Below are 16,479 nucleotides of genomic sequence, written 5' to 3'. Positions count from 1 at the left end.
AACGTTATGAGTAGAGCCTGTTTTGAGAATCATGACAGAGATCTGGATTCGAAACTTGAGGGTGTAACAGATTGGACAGGTGCGAGTTATTCTGGAAGAGAGAGGACTATGCTGGATGAGTACTGGGCATGTATTTGAGAGCAAGAGGAGTCCTGGAGACGCCTCGACTTCCAACGTGAGAACCCATGAGACAATAGTGACCCATCACTGAGACATGAATGCTGAAGAGGAGTTAGATCCAGCTTGAGCAATGAAGAAGCTACTTTCAGTTCTGAAGTGCCAAGTTTAAGGTTCTTGAAAGAATTCAAGTGCCGATGTCTAGCAGGCCCTGGTCTTTGAGTCCATGGATAAATACACTCTGAAAACAATCTAGGGTGGTGATTTGGTCTTAGGGATCATTGAAATACTCAGGGAGAGGACTTTTTCAATCTGAGTATTTTACAAGTGCCACTTCGATGATTAAGGACAGTTTGATCTGAAAACTCACAGCTGATGGTGCCAACTTTGTGCCCAAAGTTGCTTATACCCAGTGCTCTTACCTCGAGCCTGCAATGTCCTGATCTGTTCCTCTCTCTCTTTTATCCTCTTTTCACTCAACCTGTTTTCCATCCATTCTCCAACTATTTCTCTACACAGTTGCCTTTCTACTTCTCTCTGACTTTTTCCAATTTTTAGTATTGATATTTTCCTCTTGCTCTTTCTCTTTTCATATTTTTGGCTCTCAATTTTTATCTCAGATTCTTTGGAGATTTTTCAGTTTATCTCTCCTCTGCTGTGTCTTACACTTGCTCCCCTTCCATTTCTGTTCCTCCCACTTTACCTTGACCTCTGTCTCTCAATGCTACTCAACTTCTGTCTTTCTGCGTGATTTCATTCTCCAAGTTCTGCCCGCTCATCATCTCCAAAACTCTCCTCTTGGACTCTGATTATAGTCCCAGGGACCTCCAAATGGCCAGCTCTCCCACGTGAACGTGACAGCATGATGTTCCCCAGTTTCTCTTAACTATTCTGTGAACCTAATTGAAAATTATCTCCAGTCTCAACTTGGAAGGGTAGGATTTTATGTTCCTTTTGGAAAACTGGGTCCATTCCTGTAACTGGTCACATATTTACACCTTATATACTTTTTCCATTTTCTCTTTTTATATTCCCTATCAATGGGTACTCCACCTACTCAGGAGTACAGTTTCCTTTTCTCATTGTCTCTGTTCCATCTATGAGTAGGTGAGTGCAGGTAGGAGAAGTGGGATCTGGCTTAGGATAGGAGATAGAAGGTAGGCTTTGCTTTCATGAAGACAAGAAAACGAAAATTTAATATGGAATTGAAAAATTAAATGATAGTTACCTTGCCTATTATACGGCAGTAGTCTGGGCATAACTTCAACTCCTCTTACACTGTTCATTTGGAGAGGTGAATGTTCCAAGAACACTAAAGAGAACAACAAGGAAATGACAGAACTCAGGCAGTATCCGGAGAAGAGACTTATCTGTAGGGATGCTTACATCAATGGGATCACACAGCACATCCTTCTGTAACTGGCTTCTTTTTCTCAACATAATGTTTCTGAAATTCAGCCTTGTGGTTACCTATATCAGTAGTTCATTCCTTATATTGCTGAATAATATTGCATTTAATAAAGATATCACAGTTTATTCCCTCTCTTATTGATGAAAATTTGAATTGGTTCCAGATTTTAGCTATTAAGAATAAAACTACAATAACATTGTTGTACAAATCTTTGTATGAACATGTTTTCATTCCTTATGAAAATACACTTAGGAGTGGAACTGCTGGGTGGTAGGTTATGTTTAACTTTATACGAGACTGCCAAACAGTTTTCCAAGGTGGTTATATCACTTTATATTCAAACCAGCAACATACATAAAAGAGTTCTAGTTGCTCCATAGGTCCCACCGCATTTGGTGTTGTCACTATTTTTAATTTTAGCAATTCTAATAACCAAATGGTAGCTTGTTGTGGCTTTTCCCCAATGACTAATGTTCACTTCACTTATGTCCTTATTGGCCATTTTATATCTTCTGAGTGAAATGTCTCTTCAAGACTTCTGTCACTTTTTTTAAATTGGTGGTGTGTTTTTTTATTATTCATTCATAGGAATTCTTTATACATTCTCCATCATTCTATGTGATGAACCTTTTACTCTTTACTAATAACTGTTATGAATCCTTCCACCACCCATTCTCATTTCCACTATTCCCAGTAGTAGATGAATCTCTAAATATATTTTTAAATACTTTGTACTTTTTAATGTACATTTTATACTTTTAGCAATTGGTCTTCATTCAAAAGAATAAGTAGTATTATTAAATACATCAAAATGTTACATAAAGATATTAACACATGTCTAAAATATGTAATCTTTGAGGTGTAAATCCAAATTAAAGATACATACTCCTGGTATTCTGAAAAGCCATTCTGAGGTTTTTTCTTACATTGGTCATTTCCAAGGGGAAAAAAACCCCAACATTTAACAAATAATTAAATTTACTGTAGACCATTTGGCTTAAGGATGGAGACAGTTTTCCTGAGTTTCAAGGGAGTTTCACTCACTAAATCTCTAGCTACCTTCACACCTCAGCTTCTTCTCCTGAAAAATGGGAGTAACAAAACCCTTATGACAGAACTGTTATGAGAATTAAGTGAGATGCTCCTGATAAAGAAATATCTGAATTAGAGTAACTTAGAAAGAAATCATAATTTTCAATTAATGTCTTAGAATGAATAATTATTAGTAATGCTGCTGCTGCTATAATATGAATGAAATGATTAAAAAGTTAGAAAGCATGCATACTGGTTATAAAATTACATATTGCATATGTGAGCATTAAACAAGTTGATCCATGTCAATTGTTGACCTTGTGTCTACTGGTTCATGGGTGTTGTGTGTTGTAACTATTGTCAGAAATTTATTACTGCCCTTGGTTCTCTTCTTCCCTTTTTACTCCTTCCCTTTTGCTTTTCTTCTTTTCTACAAAACAGTATTTCCTCCACATTTTATTCTGCATACAATTACTTCTTCCTCTCTCCCTCTCTTTTATTATGAGCGAACTTTACAATAGTTCCTTCTTTTGACACATCAAAGGCTTCCTGTTTGGACTTCTCTATCTCTGTATGTTACACGCTCAGTCATGTCTGACTCTTTGCAACCCTGTGGACTGTAGTCCACCAGTCTTCTCTGCCATGGGATTTTCCAGGCCAGATAAATGGAGTGGGTTGCCATTTCCTCCTCCAGGGGATCTTGTCGACCCAGAGATCAAACCTGGGTCTCCTGCATTGGCAGGCAGATTCTTTACCATCTGAGCCACCAGAGAAGTCCAAATAATACCAAAGCCTTATCCTTTCCCAGGTCCACTGAATTCCTAACTCACAGTTACTGCTATCAGCTCTTCCCCTTAATTCTGCCTCACGGTCACAGTGAGACCTCTCTCGGATTTATGTTCTGCCTTCTCAGTTGTCACAGCTGCCTGGTAATATTCTTGGATTCCAGATCTGGTTGCTTAACTGGAGCCCATACACACACTGCTGCTCTGGTTTCCCCAACTCCTGTTGCACCAAAAGCTCAATCCCCTGACCTCTGATCTCCTTCTTTCTTAGCAGATGAGAAAACAAGCTTCTATCAAGTCAGAATTACCTTGTTCATGGTTTAATTGTGAGTTGAGCATCTCCTTTGTATCTGCTTCATCAGTGGTTTGGTAATAGAAGTTGTCACGAATCACTGAGAAGAGAAAGGAAAGACAAGTAGAGATCTCAGATGGGGACCAGGAGTTGCATCTCAGTTACATATCCAGTCACATCCTTGACTCCCACAGTTCAGGGAAAACCTTCCAGCCCTCAGGGAACCCTGGGCTTCAGTGGGTCTCTCAAGCCCTGTGAGACTTGATGTTGCCCCTGTAATCTTACAGCTGTTCCACATTGAATACACCTCTCAAGGTTTAAAAAAGAATGGGCAGTGCAAAGTTGTAAACAGTGGTCAACCCCCTTTTCAAATGATCAGGAAATGATGAAAGCCAATTTAAAATAAATAATAAACGTGGAATGTGCTTTGTAAATTCTATGTGCAACTAACACTAGGGAAGAAGCAAAAGGATTTCTTTAAGAGAAAGGTAATGTTTCTAAAGAAATAGACCTATGTTATAGAAGAAGAGCCCCAACATCTTTAGAAGACGAAGATTTTAAAAAGAAGAGAGAAGGGAAGGACGGAAAGAATGGAGGGAGGGAAGAAAGAAGGAACGAAAAAAGATCTTGGGCCAGGGAAGAAGATCTGGTTATAGAGACACAACAGTGAAGAGAAACTCTTATTTCCCTGGGGTGGGATGGGTGGGGAGAGATCCAGGAAACAGAGAAAGACACTATCTGAAAGGCACAGACAGGAAGTGACTATTTTATGAGCAGCACAAACAAGAAGTAAATATTGCCATAGCTGTACCAGTGACCCAGGAGGTGGTCATAAGCATGAGAAACCAGGCCAAGGTACCACTACATCAAAACTGCATTTCAAGGTGACTCGGCACACATAGTTGGAAAAGCAAGACTCACCAGATATGAGGAAAAAACAAGAAATAGAGAAACATGCTGACAGAAGATGCTGCTAGAAGGATGCATGGCAAGAGCACACCTCCTGGGGGGTGGGGCAGTGCAAAATACCCACTGAGGGTTCAGGGCAGTAAGAGATGCTTTTTCCAAGTCCAGGACACCTTGACTTCCTGCCCAGGCCAACTTCGGAGGAGGACATAGGGACAAATGCTGTGTGGGTGAGAGGTTTTAGAAATGTAAGGAGGTTCCAGGAGCAGGCATTTCAGTGATGGGAGTGGGGGAGCTTCTCTGACCCCTCCTACCAGCATCTTGGCTCCAGGCTGCTAACCCTAAGCTCCTGTGGACAGCTGGGCCTGGAAGGTACCAGCAACAACCTCCTCTGGGGCAGGTGGGCAGCTATATTAGACCAGGAGGTGGGCAGGGGCAAGCCTGATGGGTAGGACCTCTCAGCACAGAAAGCCCCAGAAACTAACACACATGATGTGGGTGCTGGGGTCCAGGGAGGAGAATCCTTACAGTATTGGGAGAGGGTCAGAGCCCCTGAGACGTGGGCAGTAAAGGTAACCAACTTTCCCTTCCTACCCATGGCCGGGGGACACCGTGGTTACAAACATAGTATTGACTTGAAATTTGTGGCTTTTCTTTATTTCCTTTTTGGACTTCGATATAGCATTGTGGAAATGAGATAGCTCTTATTTTACAAGACATAATTTTCATAAATAAATACGTCCCATCCTTTATAGTGACTTCTTTTACTTTTTCTCTGCTCAAAAATCTTATATTACTTCTTTATTTCTCAAATAATAAATTGCAAATTCCTTAGCACAGGATGTCCAACCTTCAAAAATCCCCTCCAACTCCCCTTTCCAGAAGGGGCTTCCAAAACCTCCCACCCACGTTCCCTTTTGTAGCCACGTGGTTCTGCAAGTCTACTGTTCCTTTTTCCTCATATAGCTTTCCCATGCTGCCCCTCCCCAAAGCATGGGTAAGTACTGACCTTCTCCTCCAAGTTCTCCACTCTGTTAGGGGAAGTAAGTTGGCACGTGACTGCCCCGAATGACAAATTTCTTCCTATAAGGAAAATCTTTTCATCTTTGAGCATGTCTGCAAGTATTAGGGAAGGCTCCCTCCTTTCCAACAAAAGGGCGTAATTCATGCCTTCCTCGAAAAAAGTAGAGACTCGAATCCTATGCTTCTCAGCTTCAAATACAGATCCTGGCTGAGCAATCATTTGCGGCATTACTGGGTTAAGGTGTCACCTCTATTACGTGTAAGCTCCATGGAGACACAGATTATGTGTTTTCTTTCCCGTTTTACCTGCCACTCAGGTAGTCACTCGGTAAAATAACTTTCAAATATATGAAAAGTGAATGAATGAATCAGTGAATGAAGTGGACTTGAGTCCCCAAAAGTTGTTGAAAGCTCTAATTACCAGTTTGGAAGTTATTGCAAATCTGAAGTAAATCAGGATAGGCCTCCAGGTTAACCTTGCTGAACAGGACTTCCAGAACCGTCTTGTCAAATTTCTTCTCCAGCTCATTGAGAACTTCATACATCACTCTTTCCACCGGGACCAGATTTCTACAAGCTTCTTGAAAATGCTTAAAAAATATTGAATGGAGAATTATGTAGCTTTGAGTGTATGGGTTATGGGAGATTCAGATCAGAAATAAACAAATTTGTTCCCTGGTGAAGTGTTAGAATGTTACATACTGGTTCCCTGATAGCTCAGTTGGTAAAGAATCTGCCTGCAATGCAGGAGACCCTGGTTCAATTCCTAGGTTGGGAAGATCCTCTGGAGGAGGAAATGGCAACCCACTCCAGTATTCTTGCCTGGAGAATCTCATGGACAGAGGAGCATAGTGGGCTACAGTCCATGGGGTTGCAAGAGTTGGACACGTCTTAGCAACTAAACCACCACCACCACCACCACCCCCTACTCCAGTATTCTTGGGCTTCCCTTGTGGTTCAGCTGGTAAAAAATCTGCCTACAATGCGGGAGACTTGGGTTCAATCCGTGGGTTGGGAAGATCCCCTGGAGAAGGGAATGGTTACCCACTCCAGTATTCTGGCCTGGAGAATTCCATGGACTGTATAGTCCACGGGGTCACAAAGAGTTGGACACCACTGAGCAACTTTCACTTTCACTACATATATTTGGATGACATCTAAAATATCCTCCATTGTAAAAATAGACTCTTATTTTGTTAACCTGCCTCTCTGACACTGATGTCCATTTAAGAGAGCAATTCTGAAGAATAAAAACAAGTTCAAAGTTGAATGTGGTGTGGGGACTTTAAGAGCCTGGCCAGGATGCTTCAGGAGTGGTCCTTACTGGTACTGAGCAGCCATTTTGTTGACCAGACAATAAGCACTGCCCTCGCTTCTAGGAAACCTGGCAACCACTCTCCACTCCTATGAACATGGCCAAAGGGCAAAGAAAATTCACAAAGACAAAACGATGACTTGCCCCCAGATTCCCAGGAAGGCCCACAGCGCATTCTGCATCCAGAAATGTCTAAAGAACAACAAACAGTTTGGAGACAACAGCAAGCACCTTGTTCCGAATTCATCCTAATGTGACACAACTTCCCTGTGAGTTCATTCACCTCAGATTCAAGCGTGTAAAAGAAGAGGGCTTTGTGATGAAATGTTGCCCAACTCACTTATTCACTCTAATTTTGTTATTGTTATTACACTGTGTCAATGGATCTAAGACGTTCCCACCTGTGTCTCATTCCCATTTCCAGTGTTGCCACATGTCCATCGCCATGGCCCTCTCCCATTTACGACAGAAGAAGGAATATTGTCTGTGATGCTGCTTCTCCTATCCCCTCCTAACTGACAGGACGGTGAAGGTCTCTGTTCAAAGGAGGCCCTTTAGCCTGTTCATTGCATTTTAAATTTGGCAGAATATAGTGTGGGGCTGGTTATCAAGAGGGAACTCCCCTCACTTACCTCGTACATTGTCCCAGAGATGAAGCCCTTATCTTTCAGGGCCATGAGGAAAGGAAATGTCTTTGGTATGGCATTTGCGATCTCCACCTTATTTTCTCTGAAGAACCTGAATATGAACTCATAGAAGAGCTGCTCCTCTGGGTGCTGCTCCTCCGGGTTCTGGTCCCCTGTGATCATTCTGAGAAACAAAGACACTATATGAAAGTAGCCACTGGGTTTCCAAGAGATGGAGGCTAATTTTATTTTTATTTTTTATAGCTTCTGAATGTTTTTATATATGAAATGGTATATTATAATGACTATTCTTTTTTCTACATGAATATTTACTGCATGTATTTTTATACAATTTTTAAAAGTTACATTCTATTTACAGTTATGACAAAATACTATCTATAATTCCCCATGTTGTACAATACATCACTGTAGCCTATGTTACACTCAATAGTTTGTATCTCCCAGTCTTCCACTCTAAATTCCCTCTCCCCCATTTCTCCCCACTGGTAATCACTAGTTTGATTTCTAAATCTATGAATCTGCTTCTTCTATGCTATATTCGTTAATTGGTTGTATTTTTTAGATTCCACCTGTAAGTGATATCATCCAGTATTTGTCTTTCTCTGTCTGACTTACTTCACTTAGTATCCATATATGTTGTGGCAACTGGCAAAATTTCATTCATTATTTATTGCTGAGTAGTACCAAAGGAACATTTCATGCAAAGATAGGCTCGATAAAGGACAGAAATGGTATGGACCTAACAGAAGCAGAAGATATTAAGAAGAGGTGGCAAGAATACACAGAAGAACTGTACAAAAAAGATCTTCACGACCCAGATAATCACGATGGTGTGATCACTCACCTAGAGCCAGACATCCTGGAATGTGAAGTCAAGTGGGCCTTAGAAAGCATCACTACGAACAAAGCTAGTGGAGGTGATGGAATTCCAGTTGAGCTATTTCAAATCCTGAAAGATGAGGCTGTGAAAGTGCTGCACTCGATATGCCAGCAAATCTGGAAAACTCAGCAGTGGCCACAGAACTGGAAGAGGTCAGTCTTCGTTCCAATCCCAAAGAAAGGCAATGCCAAAGAATGCTCAAACTACTGCACAATTGCACTCATCTCACATGCTAGTAAAGTAATTCTCAAAATTCTCCAAGCCAGGCTTCAGCAATACGTGAACCGTGAACTTCCAGATGTTCAAGCTGGTTTTAGAAAAGGCAGAGGAACCAGAGATCAAATTGCCAATATCCGCTGGATCATCGAAAAAGCAAGAGAGTTCCAGAAAAACATCGATTTCTGCTTTATTGACTATGCCAAAGCCTTTGACTGTGTGGATCACAATAAACTGTGGAAAATTCTGAAAGAGATGGGAATACCAGACCATCTGACCTGTCTCTTGAGAAACCTGTATGCAGGTCAGGAAGCAACAGTTAGAACTGGACATGGAACAACAGACTGGTTCCAAATAGGAAAAGGAGTACTTCAAGGCTGTATATTGTCACCCTGCTTATTTAACTTATATGCAGAGTACATCATGAGAAACGCTGGGCTGGAAGAAACACAAGCTGGAATCAAGATTGCTGGGAGAAATATCAATAACCTCAGATATGCGGATGACACCACCCTTATGGCAGAAAGTGAAGAAGAACTAAAGAGCCTCTTGATGAAGGTGAAAGAGGAGAGTGAAAAAGTTGGCTTAAAGCTCAACGTTCAGAAAACTAAGATCATGGCATCTGGCCCCATCATTTCATGGGAAATAGATGGGGAAACAGTGGAAACAGTGTCAGACTTGATTTTTGGGGGCTCCAAAATCACTGTTGATGGTGATTGCAGCCATGAAATTAAAAGACGCTTACTCCTTGGAAGGAAGGTTATGGCCAACCTAGATAGCATATTTAAAAGCAGAGACATTACTTTGCCAACAAAAGTCCGTCTAGTCAAGGCTATGGTTTTTCCATTGGTCATGTATGGATGTGAGAGTTGGACGGTGAAGAAAGCTGAGCGCCTAAGAATTGATGCTTTTGAACTGTGGTGTTGGAGAAGACTCTTAAGAGTATCTTGGACTGCAAGGATATCCAATCAATCCATCCTAAAAGAGATCAACCCTGGGTGTTTATTGGAAGGTCTGATGTTGAAGCTGAAACTCCAATACTTTGGCCACCTCATGCGAGGGGTTGACTCATTGGAAAAGACCCTAATGCTGGGTAGGATTGGGGGCGGAAGGAGAAGGGGACGACAGAGGATGAGATGGTTGGATGGCATCACCGACTCGATGGACATGGGTTTGGGTGGACTCCGGGAGTTGGTGATGGACAGAGAGGCCTGGCGTGCTGCAGTTCATGGGGTTGCAGAGAGTTGGACACGACTGAGCGACTGAACTGAACTGAGTATTCCATATGGAAAAGGGAATGGCAGTGCACTCCAGTATTCTTGCCTGGAGAATCCCATGGACAGAGGAGCCTGGTGGGCTACAGTCCATGGGGTCACAAAGATCAAGTGACTAAGCACAGCACAGTACACAGTATTCCATATGTATATGGAATATATATATATATGAAAAGAAAGTTAAAGTGTTAGTCACTCAGTCATGTCCGATTCTTTGCAACTCCCATAGACTGTAGTCCACCGGACTCCTCTGTCCATGGGATTCTCCAGGCAAGAATACTGGAGTGGGTAGCCATTCCCTTCTCCACGGGATTCTTCCTGACCTAGGGATTGAACCCGAGTTTCCTGCATTTCAGGCAGATTCTTTACCATCTGAGCCTCTAGGGAAGCCATATATGTATTATATATATATAAAGACAATTGCAACTAATGCTGCTAGGAGAACTGGGGTGCATATATCTTTTCAAATTACTGTTATTACTTTTTCAGTTGTATACCCAAGAGTGAAATTGCTGAGTCATATTGTATTTCTATTTTTAGTTTCTTGAGGAAGTTCCACATCGTTTTCTACAACGGCTGCACCAATTTACATCAGCAAGCAATATAGGAAGGCTCCCTTTTCTCTACATCCCCACCAACATGTGTTATTTGCCTTTTTGATGATAGATACTCAGTGGAGAGTCAACATGGATAAAACTATGTTCTTGTGGAAGGACCAGAATAGATGGAATCTATTTAACTTAGAGAATAATCAAGGGTGCAATAGAAGAACACAGTGGGCATCGGGAAGAACTGTACCTAAAAAGAGTTCACCCCGTGCTACTTAAAACTACCATAAAGAGACTTTCACCCAAACTCTCTTTGGAAAACATTGATATTTAAAATGATAAAACTTTATAGGAATTTATAACGATATTGTGATGGTTAATTTTATGTGTCAAACTGGAGGGTTTAGGAGGATAAGATTACTATTTTATGTTAAATTGTGAAATTTGAGTAAGCAGTTTGCCCTACATAGTATGAGCTAGGCCTCATCCAATCAGTTGAAGGCCTGAATAAAACAAAAAGACCAGCCTCTCTGACTAAGAAGGAATTCTCCAGCTGACTACTTTCAGAGACTCTGCAGGGTCTCTGGGCTGCTGGCCCATAGCAGACTTTGGACTTGCTGGCCTCCATTATTGAGTGAGCCAATTCCTTATTAATAAATCTCTCTCTCTCTCCACAGATACACACACACATACACACAATACAGCCTATTGGTTCTGTTTCTCTGAAGAATTCTGACAAATACACATCATCAAAGAAAAAAGTTACAAAGAAATAAAAAATCAACTGAGATAATACTACAGAATCTACCACTGAACTGAAAGTCTTCTTAGTTAATAACAAATAGAAAAAATCTCTGGAAGGTATAAAAGAAATAGACCACTCCCATCTGTAACTGCAGAGGCAGGAATGGCATTCCACATCATAAAATTAGCTCAAAGACTCTTCTCTGATAGCGTTTCAATTAAATATTGAGAATATGTCTTTCTCTTTTGTCTAATATAGAGGTGTGTGTGAATGTTCAAAACTAGGACAGGGTTGTTCTGTATCTTAACCTGCCTGTGGAAGTGTTATATGCACGAAGAACTATAAGAGCTCTGGATTTCAGACATAACCACATCTCTGAGAAGTAATTTTAGTACTCAAAAAGCTTTGTAATTCTGATTCTTGCTTGATAAATTGTTTCCCTTGCTGATAATTTCTTAAGCCACTTCTCGGTGTTGCTAAAAGGTATATAGACTCATAGGATATTTTTTATCCCACTGTAAGAGGGTCATTGGAACTTCCCATTCTCCAAATACACATCATGATAGAAAAAAATCCATTTCTTCATTGAATTCCTTAAAAAATGAAAACGACTTCTGGTTAAAGATAGTTGATTGAAAACAAGTGTTTTTCTCCTCTCTCACTAGAGAGTCCTATAAAACATTAGTAAAGGAATTAAAGTCATAATGACAAAGAGAAAAGGATTAGATGAGATACTTAAACCAAAGTCTGAAAAAGTGGTAAGAACGTTCATCACTATGAGAGAGTCATTTCCTAGGCAGTTTGATAGGAAGTCTAGGGGTCCCCAAAGAGAGAGGGGTCTGGAATTCTCAGGGAGGAAGAAAGGACAAACTATTTCCCCTCTATATTCCTTAGGATTATATAACAATAATGTGTTCTGCTTGAGGACAGTCTCTGGAAAAACCTTCTGGCTAATCCTGTTATCGGAGAAGGCAATGGCACCCCACTCCAGTACTCTTGCCTAGGAAATCCCATGGATGGAGGAGCCTGGTAGGCTACAGTCCATGGGGTCGCTACGAGTCGGACACGACTGAGCAACTTCACTTTCACTTTTCGCTTTCATGCACTGGAGAAGGAAATGGCAACCCACTCCAGTATTCTTGCCTGGAGAATCCTAGGGACGGTGGAGCCTGGTGAGCTGCCGTCCATGGGGTCGCACAGAGTCAGACACGACTGAAGCGACTTAGCAGCAGCAGCAATCCTGTTATCTTAAAATGTAAATTCTGGGAGTGGGTCTGGTGAGGGTCTTTACAACCTCCAGACATTCTTTTGATTCAGTGTAATAACTAATTAGACAGTATATAATTCCATTGCTAACACTAGCAAGGGAGTACTCTTTCTGCCCCCTTCTGATGACTATGTCAGAAGCTTTCTCTATCCCTTTTATATTTTAATAAACTCTATTGCACAAAAGCTCTGAGCGATCAAGCCTCGTCTCTGGCCCCGGATTGAATTCTTCTCCTCTGGAGACCAAGAATCCCGGAGTCTTTTCATGGGTTCAGCAACAACCTTTCATCTATTACTGTTGGTGGATGCTCCCAGGGATCAGAGAGGGGCCCAGTGTGCCTTAGAGGCCCCTGGGGAGGTAGTGCAGGCAGGGAAGAAGACACAAGGATGAAAACAGAGGGATTGTTTGAAAGGAGAAAATATAAATCAATGTGCTCCCTTACTCCTCCCTGACCCCAACGCAGAACTTCTCTATCTAGGCAGGAGACTAGAGGTTTCTTCTTAAGAAAACTGAAAATGACTCAGGAAAAAAAAGTCTTCGCCTTCAGGCATTTGTGATTCACCCAGCAAAGCCACAGGTTTTCAAGTCCATCTCATGAGTCCCAAGCTAGCTTATCAGTGCCTTGCCCTTAAGAATGAACAAACAATTACAGACCACAGCCTTTCATAGAAACCAACAGCATGAAAGAGCAGAACCAAGGTGAGCAGAGAGCAAAAATTACTCCAGCATAAATAGAAATGTTACCGGAAACAGAGTTTCTTTAAAAAAAACAAAAACAATTTTCCTACACATAGGAGATGATATTATGTCCAGGATGCCAGGAAGAAAAGACCAGAAAATAAGATAATGGGCCTGGAAATTTTAAAAGATTACTGATCTTTTTTTAAAAAAATGTTTAACGAAAATGATCATAAAATAAAGACAACATCATTTTTCCAGAACATAGCTGGAAAAAAATTGTAAAGGAGAAATGGAAAGCAAATTTGAAACATCTGACTGTCTAAAATAGTTATGCAAATGTGTAGATTCAGAATTAAAAGGAAATAAGTAAAATATACATGCCCTGTTCAGTCATTCATGTGTGAAATGTGAAAGAAAAATAGCTGTACCGAGGCTCAGAAAACACATCACTCACGCATTCTCTGTGCTGGTCACACAGTTTTCAATGTTCACTATTCTTTGTGTGTGTGCTTAGTTGCTCAGTCATGTCCAAACTGTTGTGACCCCATGGACAGTAGTAGCCTGCAAGTCTCCTCTGACCGTGGAATTCTAGGGAAGATACTGGAGTGTGTTGCCATGCCCTCCTCCAGGGGATCTTCCCAACTAGGGATCGAACCCAGGTCTCCCGCATTGCAGGTGGATTCTGTACCGTCTGAGCCACCAGGGAAGCCCTCAATGTTCTTTACTTGTGGGCAAAGGTAGAGTTGCGCCTTCTTGCCTTCTTGTGCTGATGGTGTCACTTTGGGAGAGGAATTCGGAGCCAGCACGTGTGAGTCATGCTCACCGTACTTCAACTTGCTCTGGTGGCTGTCACTTCAGATGGTGGCTCTTCACCAGTCAGACAGTCCAGGATGAGGAGTCCCTGAAGCAGCCAGGGACCCGTGAGATTTTTAGAACTGTCTGTTTCAAAGGAATGTGCTGTGGTGCTTAGTCACTCAGTCATGTCTGATGCTTTGCAACCCTTTGGACTGTAGCCCACCAGGCTCCTTGATTCATGGGATTTTTTTCAGGCAAGAATGCTAGAGTGGGTCAGCATTTCCTCTTCTAAGGGATCTTCCCAACCCAGGGATCAAACCTGCGTCTCCTGTGGCTCTTGTGTTGCAGGCGGATTCTTTACCCGCTAAGCCACTGGGGAAGCTCATTACAATACAATAATCTACTCCAACCTTACTGACACATGGTCTGAGACAAATTATTTGCTCATATCTATAATAAGAAAATCAGGAAATCAATACCAGCAAGTTCTGTTATACAGAAGTGGAAGGCATTACTAAAACCAGCTAAAATGCTGCTGCTGCTGCTGCTGCTAAGTCGCTTCAGTCGTGTCCGACTCTGTGCGACCCCATAGACGGCAGTCCACCAGGCTCCGCCATCCCTGGGATTCTCCAGGCAAGAATACTGGAGTGGGTTGCCATTTCCTTCTCCAATGCATGAAAGGGAAAAGTGAAAGTGAAGTCGCTCAGTCGTATCTGACTCTTAGCGACCCCATGGACTATAGCCTACCATGCTCCTCTGTCCACGGGATTTTCCAGGCAAGAGTACTGGAGTGGGATGCCATTGCCTTCTCCGCCAGCTAAAATACTAATGTCTAAAAACTGTAAATTTCATTTGAGAACAGAAAGTACATCTCAAAATTATTTTACAACAGTAATTCTCAAAGTGTGGTCTGGGGACCCTGGGGATTTTGTGCAAAACCCTTTCAGGTGTCATCAAAGCCAAAACTATTTTCATATAAGATGTTATTTATCCTTTTTCTCTCTTGTCCTCTTACAAATGTATAGTAGATTTTTCCAGGGAATACATGGCCAGTGGTATCACAAGAGATTGAATGAAGAAGCAGATAGGAGAATCAAGCTGTCCTCTGCAGAATCAGCTATTAGATTTGCAAAAATGTGAACATCACTAATCTCACTAATTTAGTTTATTTTAGAAGACATAGTTATTTTTCATAAAAATATGTCATTTATGTTAGCAAGTAATGAGTTCCTCATCATCATTATTATTAAATGAATGAATAAACAAATATATTTAATTGTCCAAAGTTCTACTTTCTCATATGGTAAATATTAATAGGTATAACCTACATGAGCAAAAGCTAACTCTTTGGAATTCCTAATAATATTTCAGAATATAGAGGGTTCAAAAACAAACAAAAAAAAATTCAGAAGACCTGTTCTAGAAAGAGAGGATATATACTGCATATAATAATAAAATTATAGTAAACTTAATCTAAAACTTCAGAATATATTAAAAATTTTAACAAGCCAAATCTGGGCAAGTTAAAAAACTGAGTTAAATTATTTATTTCAAAGACACTAAACTCAAATGGCCTGGCTTCACATTTGATGTATTGAATTAGAAAAACATATACTTGAGAATTAATTAGAAATCATAAGGGTAACAAATAGAATCAAAATGAGACTATAAATCTTACAAAAGATAAAAGTAAAGAAAACATACTGTATTTCTTAAATGGAGAAACATGAAGAGGCATTAGATATTAAAAGTGCCCTCAAAATTTATAAGCAAGAAGATATGTGTCATTTTACATAGATTAAATTTTCATCTATCAAAGATACAATTTAGCTTTGATACAACTACCAAAGATACAACAAAAACAAAGTGACATTAAAAATGTTAAAAGTCAAAAAATGGGCAAGTGACATTAAAGAATTGTAAACAAGACAGCAAAATTCACAATATCTGTATTTTAATAACATTCAAGACTACTAATAGACAAATCTTTCAAGGTTGTTAAGAAATTTTACTTTCAATTTTTAAAAGATATATGGGATATAAGTTTTTAAAATTGCAAAATATGTGTATTAATAACTTGGTCATAAACACAAGAACATACCAAGTATTGGGCTCTGAATTGATCTAAATAAATAATAATAAAGAGAAATTAAATAGGTTACATGTTCTGGCTATAAGATAATATTACAATAGAACCATAATTTTAATACAAAAGTTAAAAAAAAAAAACAGGGCAAACTGTCACCCCCAAAACTGATTGATAGACAAATCCAGAGAATCACAGATGAGATCAGCTATCTGGAATAGAAGCCACTTAGACTCATAGACCACAGAAACACTTAAATGCTACGTTTAAATGGAGGCTGAATGTGGATTTACATGAGAATGAGAAACTCCTGGGGACCCAGAGGAAGGGCAATTGCCTCAAAATCCAACTCCTTCTAGGCTTCTGTCTCATTTAATGGAGTGAGGAAAGGGAAAATATCTAAGAAGTCATTCTAAAAATTATAGTCTAGGAACACAGTTCCTCTACAAGATTGAAATT

The 16,479-nt window shown here is 40.4% G+C and overlaps 1 protein-coding gene across 35 annotated transcripts in view; it reads right to left on the bottom strand.

The window, feature by feature from the left end:
- LOC145543570 (nuclear body protein SP140-like protein) overlaps positions 1-16,479 on the bottom strand; it is an 80,049-nt gene that overhangs the window by 54,754 nt on the left and 8,816 nt on the right. For 29 of the 35 annotated variants that reach the window (XM_081585511.1, XM_081585492.1, XM_081585500.1 and 26 more), the window contains 4 exons: positions 7,514-7,691; positions 5,988-6,156; positions 3,654-3,737; positions 1,346-1,429 (listed from right to left, as the gene is read on the bottom strand). In XM_081585511.1, the coding sequence (XP_081441637.1) occupies positions 1,346-1,429; positions 3,654-3,737; positions 5,988-6,156; positions 7,514-7,691 (515 nt within the window). Of the gene's footprint in view, positions 1-1,345; positions 1,430-3,653; positions 3,738-5,987; positions 6,157-7,500; positions 7,708-8,372; positions 8,716-16,479 lie in introns of all 35 variants that reach the window. The other 6 variants (XM_081585495.1, XM_081585506.1, XM_081585525.1 and 3 more) reach the window with 3 other exon arrangements.

Source organism: Giraffa tippelskirchi, chromosome 3, assembly GCF_054371585.1.
Source record: "Giraffa tippelskirchi isolate mGirTip1 chromosome 3, T2T-mGirTip1v1.2.pri, whole genome shotgun sequence".
In the NCBI taxonomy this organism is placed as follows: Eukaryota; Metazoa; Chordata; class Mammalia; order Artiodactyla; family Giraffidae; genus Giraffa; species Giraffa tippelskirchi.
The sequence above is the reverse complement of the archived record's forward strand: the minus strand, read 5'-3'. Positions and strand labels throughout refer to the sequence as shown.